Source organism: Ambystoma mexicanum, chromosome 5q, assembly GCF_040938575.1.
Source record: "Ambystoma mexicanum isolate Mex_15411 chromosome 5q, UKY_AmexF1_1, whole genome shotgun sequence".
Classification (NCBI taxonomy): domain Eukaryota; kingdom Metazoa; phylum Chordata; class Amphibia; order Caudata; family Ambystomatidae; genus Ambystoma; species Ambystoma mexicanum.
In genome coordinates, this window is record NC_090933.1 from 1,293,606,751 (window position 1) to 1,293,619,172 (window position 12,422).

At 50.4% G+C, this 12,422-nt stretch overlaps 1 protein-coding gene across 2 annotated transcripts in view; it reads right to left on the reverse strand.

The window, feature by feature from the left end:
* Window positions 1-12,422, reverse strand: part of MROH1 (maestro heat like repeat family member 1) — a 2,813,132-nt gene that overhangs the window by 631,929 nt on the left and 2,168,781 nt on the right. For both annotated transcript variants that reach the window (XM_069621886.1, XM_069621885.1), the window contains one exon: window positions 5,036-5,201. In XM_069621886.1, the coding sequence (XP_069477987.1) occupies window positions 5,036-5,201 (166 nt within the window). The remainder of the gene's footprint in view (window positions 1-5,035; window positions 5,202-12,422) is intronic.

Consider the following 12,422-nt stretch of genomic DNA (forward strand, 5'->3'; position numbering starts at 1 on the left):
GCGCTATCGTACATAGCCAGGAGGTGCGGGGTGACCAGGTCAATGTAGGTCTTATAAAATTCGGCGGTGATACCATCTACCCTGGAGCCTTCCCATTAGGGGGCGATTTTATAGCCTCCTGGATCTCCTCCTCCGTAATAGGTTTGTTAAGGGCACTGCCATGTTCTGGATCCAGCCAGCCCAGGCCACCTCGTCCAAATACTGCATCAGAGAGTCATGCCCGCCACGACGTATATAGCTGGTCATAGTATTGCCGGAACCTCTCATTTATCCCCTCTAGATCGCGTACACAAGCCTCATCTTGCCCCTCTATCTCAATTATACTGGTGGAGGGACGTTCTTTACGAATAGCCCATGCCAGTGTCTTACTAGGCCTATCCCCCTCACCGTATTTTGCTGCTTGTATCGGATCCCCCAAGTACCTATCCTCACCAATCGCCAATTCCTGCAGTTTCTCCCTAAGCAGCTTCAGTTCCTTATGAAGTTCAGATGTATCCTGGTCACTCTGCTTCTTTTCGCCTTCCCTGATGGTGCCCTCCACCTTCCTCATAGACCCTCTGATGGCCTTCAACACTCCGCCCTCCTTGGAGATACAACACCCAGGTATATAGACTTGAAACGCTTCCCACACCGTACCTGGGTCCGGGAACGACCCTACACTGGACTGAAAAAATAAGTCTATATCCTTTTCTATCTTGGACCTAAATGCCACTGCAAAGCACCACAGCGATAAATTGGGAGAACGGGAAGCAAGAGAGAACCTAACCACCACTGGAGAGTGGTCAGACAATATCCGAGGTAGGATACACGCCTCAGTGGTTGCGCTTAATATGGGGCCGGAAGTCATCACATAATCTATTCTAGACGAGCTCCCATGCACTCCCGAATAGAATGTGAACTCCTTCACAGTGGGGTGTAAAGTGCGCCATGCATCATGCAAATCATGTGTCAGTGCAATATTTCTCCATGCTCTAGCCGCCTGGGTCAGGCTCTGCTGTATCGACATGGTCCTATCCATATCCAATGTGAGCGCCAAATTAAAGCCACCGGCCCATATCGTTTAATACCCTGAGAACTTATAGAGATGGCTGGCACATTTGTGAAAACATTCTGGAGAGTCCAAATTTGGTGCATATACATTCACCACTAAGAGCTTTATTCCGAGTACCTCCCCCACCAGTATTAAATATCGGCCCTCCTCATCGTGAATTTGTTTGTGTAGCCTATTCTGTAGTGACCTGTGCATATACGTGGCCACTCCCCTGGAGTGAGAAGAGAAGGACGGGGCGTACCAATGGGACCCCACCCCGCGAAGCTGGGAGGAGCGGTGCCTTTTGCAAGATAAGTCTCCTGGAGGCACAATATGTTCACCCCATGATTCCTACAGTAATTAGATACCAACCTTGTCTTCTTTTGGTTGGTTAGGCCCAGAGTGTTCCAAGACATTATCGCCACACTCATTCCGGTACTACCCCCCCGGCCCGAGGAGGTCCGGGTCATTCAACAAATATATAAAAAATATGCCTGTCCCCCCCCCCACCCCGGCTGGGAACAATCAGCCTAGGAGCATCACCTCCTCCACCTATTACTTTCCTCTGGGAAATAATAGACATCATGAACAATGTTAAGAGTTACCCCACCCACAGCAACAGAGATCTGGTATATACGCCAGACACACAATGGATCGCACTGCAACCCCTCCCGGGCTGGGAGGGTAGTACTGACACCTTATTCCCTCTGATGCACGCATTCCTGCAATTTCCAACACATACCTAACACAAAGTTGGAGCCTCCCCTTCCGAACCAACCTGGCAGTAACCCCAAAACAACACTACCCCCTCCCCCTTCCCCATCCCACCCACGCCAGAAACCAGAAGATACCGGCCCCTCATTCCCTCCCCCCCTTCCCCCAACCGTGATCAACTTACACCACAGTGTATGTGGAACCGGGGCTCTGAGGGCAGCCCAATTGCTCCTTGCGGCAATGACAATACAAAACTCATCTCCCTCCCCTCCACCAATACCACAATTCTCGCAACGCTGTTGTTCTACTTGCGAGCACCTAGTTCCCATCTCAAGGGATCAAGGCGGGCAAGTTTCTAGCATGTTGTTCCGCCACCTTCGGTGTAGTAAAGAAAACTGCTGAACCATTGTGCTGCACGCGTAGCTTGAGTACATCAGAGTACTTAATCCCTTTATGCCTCAGGATGCTTTTAGCCATCTGGAACGTCTCCCTTTGATCCTGGACCGCTGGACTAAAGTCTAGGAACAGGCGTATAGTGGAACCTTCCCAGTGCAACTCCCCCCCCCCCCCCTTCTCCCTGGCCAATCGCAGAATTGTGTCTCTGTCGCAATAGCAAAAGATTCTCGCTATGATGGGGCGTTCAGGGGTGCCCGGCGGGGGTCTTGCTGCCAGGGAGCGATGAGCGCGCTCCACCATATACATCCAGGATAGCAAGGGGTTACCAAGCACGTCCAGCAGGAGCTTCTCCACAAACTTTTCCATGTTACCTATGCTTGTGGACTCCGGAACACCAAGAGCGCCCTTCCAAATCCTCATTTTTGGCAGCGATCTTCTTCACAAGTTTTTGCAGTTCAAACACATCATGCTGGAGACCCGATCTTCTGCTCCGCTTCTTTCATGCGTCCGAAGAACTTCTCAATCTGCACTGCCGAAATATCCACTTTGCATGTAAGAGCATCTATTTTGACACCAAGTGTGTCTGTGCTCCCCTTGAGAGCTAACGGTCTGGTTCAGGGCGGCCATGTCAATTTGTTCTGGCGTTGGTAATTGCAAAGTGGGAGCCGGGGCCTGGACCTGATCAGTGCAGGCAAACTGGTCCATCCTCGGCTGCTTCTTCTGGTTGCCCATATCACCAATCAGTAGTTAGCCAGGCTGCGACCTCCCCACCACCTATTGCAGCGCCATCCCTAGTTCCAGTGCCGCCACCCCACTGAGACAGCGCTGCAGTCCACTCAAGCCGGTCCGGAAGGTGCACTCCAGTCCAGGGCCCTCCCCAGGACTCTGCCAAGATATTGCACCTACTCTCGCCTGGTGATTTGGGGGGAGGGGGGCGGTCGCCCAATTTGGGTCCGGAAAATCCACGAGCTGCCCAGTGCCCAGCCACCACTCTGCAGTTCCAGCAGCCTGTCTAGGGTAGGGGCGCACCCTGTCCAGCCTTGCAATCAGGATAGGCCTCCCAGGGCCTCAGGTGTCACCAACCCTAACACCCAGCAGTCTGGACTCCCCAGGCTCTGGGCTCCGCAGGCGACAGGATTTATCCTCTGCCTCGGGAGGGGGTGGGTAAGAGCCGGACAAGATGGGGAGAGCCTCACCTCATCAGCACTGGGTATGCAGCACCGCCCACCACAGACCTCCCGGGCCGACCCTGCCAGGCCGGCCCTGCCAGACACTGCTTCACACACCGCAGCGTGGCACGGGCCGAACAGCTCCTCCAGGCCGCCTGACCACAGCCACCTACAAGGTATGCAACATTCCACCTCGGCGACACTGTCCTCCGCGCCGAGGAGCACCTTCCCGCCCCCCGAGGCAGGCAGCTTCAGGTGCCCTCGCACGATCTGGCCGCCGCAGTCTTCGCTGTTCTCCACAGAGCGGGCAGCCCCTTCGCCATATGCTGAGTCGGCTGCTCGGCTCCGCACTTCACTGTCGCGGTCTCTGGAGGCAGCGGATCGAAGCCACACACAACCCGCCTGTGCCTGGATGTTTAATCAGCACGCCTCAATTGCCGCTGGGGGACTCGGTAGGGAGGAAAAGGATTATATAACAGGATTAACGTCTGCCGTTGCCGGGGGAATGTAGGGGCTCAAATGGAGTGCCTGTCAAGAAAGTCAACACTACATTTAAATCCCATGCATGAACATCAACCTGGTGCAAAATCCCAGCAAGTATTGCATAACAGTGGGGATTATGAAGAGGGGATCTTTAAGAGACCCATAGGGTGGTCAGTGCCACTGAAAGCAGAAAATCCCAAAACAGAGGCAGTAGGATAGGTGAAAGGTTCCAGATTTGTCGACCCCATCCCCCCCCCACCCTCCATTTTGACACCAATCTGAGAATGTATGATATGCTACCAGCAGGCATAAATGGACTTGTTGGTCTGCCTTATAGCAAGAGAAAAGCAAATCCAGGATATTCTTAGAGAAATCCCACTCCTTGCATCTCAGCCACCTAGTAAGAGGCCTCAGTCTGCTGAGGTTCAGATGATGACTCACCCGTCCAAATGCGAGAGCAGGTCCATTCTCGACCAGAGGTGCCCAGGGACCAGATGGACAAGTCCAGACGTCTAGGTACCATGTTCTCCGTCCTAGTTTGGAGTGATTAAAATCAACGTGGACCCAACAGGTTCAGCCCTGTGAGACCTACCAGTATGACAGGAATTGGTGGAACGTGCAGAAGAGATTGAAGTCCCACTCTACCCATCTAGTTAAAAAAATAATGCTTCCAACTACGAACTGTGGGTTTTCTTTAGGTTTTACTTGCTACTGCATATACATATTTCCTTATTTGCCAATCCTTACCACTGCTGGGGACATTCTTTTCATTGGACATATTAAAGAGTTGACTTACTCTCGACCTTATGTTGACTCAAACACCTGGCTTAGTTATCTCCTGAAAAAAATCTCCTATTCAAGCATGACATTTCTGACTCACTTTGATGGGGACCAAGGTTTTCACACCAAAGAATACGGCCATATTTTCTGCTTTTTCCATTAGGTTATCGAAATAATATTTCAGTGGCAACTGGATCGGCACGAGTGCCATAGTGCTAGAAACAGACCAATATAATGTCCTTCTTCAATTAAAAGGAACCTTGTGCAACATCATGCACCCTCGTCAGCGAACCAATCTCATGCGATCTGTTTTTAGAACATTTATTCATCCAGTGGAAGACTATTCTCTGTGCACCTTGCTCATCACGAACCTTCTGTCTATAGACAGTCTTATTTATACACATTAATTTCTAAGCTGATGTTTTTAAATACATTCTATTAACAAGTGGAAACATTTACTTACAGCAAGAGGCTGAACAGTTGCAATTCGCCCAGAACTGCTGCTCAGCAATGACGTCTTGCTTTCTTTATAAGGGACATCTCCATTGAGCTTTTCCAGCAGCAGATCCAGGACTCGCGTGGTTAGGACCGTCTCTGTAGCCAGTGCCTTCCAAAGCACACAAGTATCACTAAGAAAGAAAGACACATGCATGGATGTCAAACTGACACGTGGATCAATAATTATTTTGGCTAGAAAGAATATTTACCCTGCTGGGCAAAAAAGAAAATAAGTACACACATGCAGCAATGTTAGCTCTGAAGGACACTTTCCTCTACAGATTACTCATGTTTGGGAATTTCTCGGGCATCAGGGTAAGATGACAACTTTTATCATGCACTGACAGTGTGCGAGAGCATCATATGTGTCTTTGGACAACACTAGGTTGATCAGCAGGAATAACTGGATGTGCTAACACTCCAGACTATTTACCATGAAAATTCACCAATCCTCTCTGTTTCTTAGGTATTTACCATAAGACCGTGATCAGGAAAATGCATCCAAACTAACACTACTAAAGACAAGCAACCTTTTCTTAACTCTGAAAATTCTTTCTTTTGAAAGATTACCTCATTTCTCCAACTCTTAGCAAACTCAGAATGGAGGCCCTTGGATACAATTCACACACAAAAGAAATCTACCCAAAGATTAACTGAACTAAGTATCTTCCCAGCAATACCTCTACTTAGGTTTGTGTCAATGAGAAAGCATTTTGAAAACGTTTGCAGAAAAGGTTTCAAGGGAATTAAAGTGGTCAGGAAAGAAATGGAAAAAACGACTGTGGGCTTTTAGGCTTACTATAAATATTAAAGGAAGTTCCTGTCTTCCAAGGATTAGCTAATTAGGTGTTTGTTTAGATCGCAGGTATTGGTTTCTTTTACAGATGCACATACTTCCAAATAACTCCCACTTTTGGCTGAACACCCTTGGGCACCCCATGTACAGTTAAACGTAATTAATTTCACTCCAGAGTGTTTTAGCAGACTGCTGCTCCTTCAAGACCTCATGCATAGCCCGACCACCTGGAAAGACCCAGTGCTGTCAGCTCACATTCTACAGCCTACAGTTTACTTTTAAATTCTGGATGCATGCTCAACAGGAACAACAAACATATACTAGCCTCCTCAGGGGGAATGTGAATCTATAAGACCAATACTAGGGATGAACACTTAAAGGTAAGCAGTTTAAGGTTTAATTTTATTCAGAGCTCTAGTGCCACATCTGGTCTGGCCCACATCTGGTCTGGTTTGCATGGTCTCCCTCAGTTCACGTTTGCAACTGCACTCCCCCATCCCAACAATCACTTGCCAAACGCTACTTGACTCAACAGTCTAAATCTAGTGCGAGGCTGCCACATAAACTTACTTACAACAAAGGCGCACATCTTCACTTTGTCTTTTGTCGAGTGTGCAGTCACCCTACCGGGCAACGGCCGATTAGACTTCTCAGAAAATAATTTGATGCAGGACACAATCCGAAAGGTAATGCTTTGCTTTGGTATGGTATGGCCCTTACTCTGGTCTGAATAAGCAGCAAGCAGTTGATCCGCCAGCCAAAAAGAGACAGTCCTGTGAAGTTAAAACTTCAGACCTCTCTTGGCGTTGAGTGTGTGCAGCACTCTCTCTACAACATTGGCAGAGTTCTGAAAAAACACCTGAAGAGACGCGCTCTGGTTCAAATGAGAACTTTGGAATTGACTGATGGTCAGCTCTTAGGCACCACCATGTTGCTGTAAAATCTAACTAAAATGGTACTCTCGCAGAGTTGGCCTGAGACTCGGACAAACTCTGAGATGATGTGAGGGACAGGGTGAAAGCCACCCTCAATGAGAGCTACTTCAGATCTGCAGAATGCCCGGGTTCAAAAGAGCAGCCTATCAGTTTTGGCAGTACCATGTCTGGCTCCCACGTCGGTTCTGGCCTGCAGACCGATGGGAACTTCTAAAGCAGCCCTTTCAAGAACTCCTTGACAACGGGGGACAGCAAACAGTGAATCACGACCTGGGGTCTTTCTGTATCTTGCTATGACAGAGAGATGAACCCTAATAGAAGAGTGTTGCAAGACGCTGTGAGTTAAGTCCAGCAGGTAAGGTAAGATCGCTCAAGTCTGGCAAAGGACCGGGTGCAGATATGAACAAACACCAGCTGAAGAACTTCTTAATTTTTTTAGCAAATGTTAACGAAAGCACCCTTGCTTCAGCCAGAATATCCATGCAGTCATGCCTCAAAGCCAGAATGCTGAACCTTAGGACTTCAGGCGCTACGCTGCTAGACTGAATAAGGCTGGCTTGGGAAGGAAGACCCTGCCTCGCCCAAGAACATGTGTTGGCGAGGCAACAACTTCTGTGGATCCAGAGGCAGGTGGAGAAGCAGCAAGTACCAGGGCTGCCTGGCCCACATCGAAGCAATCAAGATTATACGGCAAGAGGGGCGTGGCCAACTGCGAGGCAATGCAGACGTGAGTTTCTTCGGCTCCCGCTACCGCCTTATACATCTTGTACTTACAGCCCTTTTTTTGGGATCTCCAGCGCTGAAAAAAGGACCTCCTGAAAGCTGAATATATGTGGCACACATAGGTGTAGTTTGAGCGCTAAATGTGCCGGCTGAGCCGAACCCCGACGCCTCAGAGTCCGAGAAGCAAGCTGTGCCCTCGATCTAAGATGGCTGCCAATGGATTTCGCACCCGCAACTGGCGCGGTAAAGATGTGCTGAAGACACGACTGCAGTGGAGCGGAGAGGTGCGGCCGAGACGGGGGCCGCCTCCGGTGCTTAGTGCTTGGAACCTGACGGGAATTGCCAAGACCTTCTGCGGGTGCCCCGGCGAGACTGCCCGGGCTTGGAAGACATACGCACAGGCGGCCAGGAGAAACAGCTGCGCAGGCTGCGGCACGACCCCCTACTGAAGATGGGACAGTGGCGAAACGAACGTGCCTGACACGACTGACCGCATTGGCAGCGACCGCCGCCTTCTCGGGACCAGCAGCAGGGGTGGCCTGTCGTCCCTGGTGGTCTCCAGGGAGCTCCGGTCCGCGGAGTGCTTCGAGGGAGTGAGGAACAGTGCCCGCCCGCTCTGAGAGGCAGTTCGGGAGGAGGACGGGTAAACCGTGTGGTTCGGGACCGTGCTCCGGGACCATCCCGGCACCGGGGGTGAGCTGCTCCTGCAGGCGGGGCCTGATACGATTCTGGGCGGGACCGCGGCTCCGTTAATAGGCGGCGGATTGATCAACCACCTGATGAGTGGTTTCTGGGTGGTGACTTTAATGATGTTATGTGTAATACAATGGACCACTCTCATTTTAGGCAACGTAATCCCAATGTCCCCACGAGGCTGTCCAACTTTGCATCTGCCCTGGGCCTGTGCGACGTGTGGAGGGAACTGCATTTGGGAACCAGAGGTTATTCATTCCATTCCGGAGCCCACGGTTCCCTCTCCAGGCTAGACTACCTATTATCCCGCACAAAGACCTTTTTAGAATACAGTCGGCAGAAATGCTCCCCTGAGGAATCTCGGACCAGTCACCTTTGGTGATGGAATCGCGGATTCAAGGTACAACCCCCCCTAGAACGTGGCGGTTGAACAATTACTGTTTGGGCTGTCCGGAACTGGTGGACCACCTCACGGAAGTCTCTACCGAGTACTTTGAGATTAACGATACTGGTGAAAATAACCCGATGGTGATATGGGAGGCCTATAAGACCGTGCGAAGGGGAGAAGTAATCTCCTGGATGGCGAATAGGAGGAGGGAGAGGCTGTGGAAAATAAGGGAGGCAGAGACGGAGGTAACCCACCAGGAAAACGATCATATCCTTGCTCCAACCCCTCAGACCCAAATTGCCCTTAAACGTGCCACTGAAAGGAACCGGAATCTTATGTTGAACAATGCCAAACAAGCCCACTGGGAGTCCAGATCTCGGATATATGAGCTGGGGAAAATGCTGGCTTGGCTAGAGAGACGGGATGAGGGACAGCGCTGTGTCCGAGAGATCATCACCCCACTGAGAGAGAGATGCCGGTCAGACGCTGAGATAGTGGAGACTTTTGCCCAATTCTATGCCACACTATATCAGGCCACAAACCTGTCATTTGACCCGACCCTCCTCGACGACATAGTAATCCCTACCCTGTCAAAGCAACAGAGGGCGGTACTGAATTCCGATCTCTCGGAAGCCGAGATAGTAGAAGCCCTTGCACAATTGCAACCGGGGAAAACTCCGGGCCCGAACGGGGTCCCGGTTGAAATCTGGCAGAAACTAGGAGGTAATAACATAGCGCCCCCCCCCTCCATCAGATGCTGTTGAGTGCCCGTGAACGGGGCTCCCTCGCATCGGACCTATGCAAGCTACCATTGTAGTCATCCCTAAACCTGACAAACCCCAGGAGAAATGCGCCTCCTACAGGCCGATCTCGCTAATCAACTGCGAAGCCAAGGTTCTGGCCAAGCTCTTAGCCAACCAGCTCCAACCGGTGGTGGACACTTTGATACACCCGGATCAATGTGGCTTCATGCCACATAAATCAACCAGAATGAACCTACGCCGGCTCCACCTGGCGCTAGATTATCAAGAACATGTTCTTGATAATCCACTGGCCCTTTTGGCAATTGATTTTGAAAAGGCATTCGATTCAATCCGATGGGACAACCTTTGGGAAATCATGACACGTAAGGGGTTTGGAGAAGGCTTTTTGGGATGGGTAAAGCTGCTGTATACAAATATCCAAGCCGAGGTCAAGGTGAACGGGTGGACTTCCCGATCCTTTCCTTTGGGCAGGGGTACACGACAGGGGTGTCCCCTCTCCCCCCTTCTCTTTGCCCTTGCGATCGAACCACTGGCCTTGTGGCTTCGGCAGAGCGGGGCCTGGACGGGATTTAGGTGGCCTGAGGGACACGAAGACCGGACTTCCCTGTACACGGACGACCTCCTGATATACATGGCCGAACCGACTCGAAACTGTAGTAACCCAGATGCTCGTGTGTTACAGGGAGTTTAGCGGGTTGAGAATAAATTGGAAGAAATCCGTACTGTTCCCGGTGCAAGGGGGAGGGGTAAGCCAACCCACCGGACTGCCCATACCGGATTGAGAGGCAGGGCTATAGGTATTTGGGAATCTGGATAACAAGTGATCTTACTAGATATGCAAAACACAATCTTCAACCAATTATAGATCGGTTTGTTAATGACGTCCATCACTGGAAACTGCTCCCTCTGACTCTCATGGGTAGAGCCGCACTCTTTAAAATGATGGCACTTCCAAGGTTCCTCTACGTCCTGCAAAACGCCCCACTCACGATCCCCAGCTCCGAATTTCACTGTATAGAAACCTGTCTCAGGGAACTCATGTGGGGGGTCTATTTGGGAGGGTGGAATAGGGGGTACCCTGCCTACAAACCTACTACTGGACTTCACAACTTGCTGTGGTCAATGACCTCCTACACGGCGACCGGGCACTACACCACATCAGGGCCGAGGTGGATGCCATGCGGGGCACCGATCCACTTCAGCTACTTTACCAGTCCCCACAACGCCCCCCTCTCCCGACAACTAGGACCCATACGACTACCATTTGGAAACAGGCACATGTGTTTGTTGGGTGGGGAAACAAAATTACTGCAGCACAACCCCTATGGCAAAATGGCAACCTGAAGGAAATTGAGAAATTTGAACCATGGCCGCGCTGGGTGAGAGCGGGAATTCTAAAGGTAGAGGATATCCTGAGGGACGGAAAACTAACCTCGTTAGAAGAGATGCAGAGCAAATTCCAACTGCCTAATGCAGAACGCTATCACTTCATGCAATTGACCCACGCCCTGAGAGCCCACATACCTTCAGAAGATACGGTCCCCGACTACCCACCGATAGAACGAAACATGCTGCCAGCATATATTCCCACCAAATGCACATCTACCCTATACAACGCCATTACCTCCTTTGCTACCCCCGAGCTGTCAAGACTAAAGGCCAGGTGGGAAAGGGATGTAGGGGAAATGGACCCAGAAGACTGGATCCAGGTTCTAATGCATCCGCGGGAGGTGGCCATTTCCTCTAGGCTCAGGCTGGTGCAACTTAAAATCCTGCACAGAGTATACTATCCTAGGACTATGTTGTACGGCTGGAAGAGGGCAACAAACTCTAACTGTCTCTGATGTGGAGAGGAAGAAGGAACCTTCTTTCATATCCTGTGGACATGCCCCCAGATCCGCACCTTCTGGAACGCTTGCTGTACAGAACTGTCCAGGGCATTGGCTCGCTCTATTGATCTCGACCCGAGGGTCCTAGTTCTGGGAGTACCAGATGAGTCCGATTCCAATAAATGGGAAAAACTGTTTTTAAATTCAGCGGCGGCCCTAATGAAGCGTAATATCGCACAAAAATGGGGAGTGCCGGACCCCCCCATCCCCCCTCCAACACTGGATCATTGGGTATTGGATATGGACTCATGCGCCATGATGGAACACCGGCTATATGGCACAAGGGGCTGTGCAACCAAAGCATCTAAAATATGGGGGAAATGGGAGGAGACTGGGCCGTGATGGCCAGGCTCAAGGAGATTGCGGTGTGGACGAGGAGGGAAGCGGGCCGGGCGAAAGATCTTGGTGGTCGGTGATATTGATATTGTGTTGATTTGGATTGGGGAGGCTGTCCTAGAGTGCTTTTGCCTTCGTTTTGTTTTTGATTTTTTTTTGTTCTGTGGTTGTTTTGATTATGTCATGAAAAAACAATAAAATGTTTTATTTAAAAAAAATGATTATCCGGCAGGGAGTGCACCTCTGGACCAGTGGTAAAGCGTACGCAAACGTCCCTGATCAATTTACTGAAAACATATCCCCCAGAGACTTCAGAAAACAGTACCTGGATTCATAGCCTTGGCATTTCTTGTTTATTGTGTTGGCGAATAGATTGACCTCTGGGCGGTCACACATGTCCGAGAGACAAGCCACCACCCCAATTCACACTTGAGGCAGCCTTATAGCCCACTGCTGAGTGAGTCCACAATCACATTCTTTCCCCCCCACTAGGTGCAACACTGAAAGTCACACCCAGTGACTGCAGCACCACTGACACATGATCTGTGCCTCTCATGACCTGGGCAATGACCTATTCACCCCCCCACCATGGCTTCCTTATGGAATACCTCACCATCATGTTGTCTGTTTGGTTGCTGAGGGCCTTCTCAGGGATCAATGCCTGGAAGGCCTTCAAAGCAATGCAGATTGTCATCAACTGCAGCATGTAGATGCGCCACAATGACTACCAGAGACCAGTAGAGATCACAATGCCAGTGAATCCTGGCCTCAATTTATCAGATAGAGAAAGATCCAAATTCATGCCAGTCTTCAGTTCTGACAATGTAA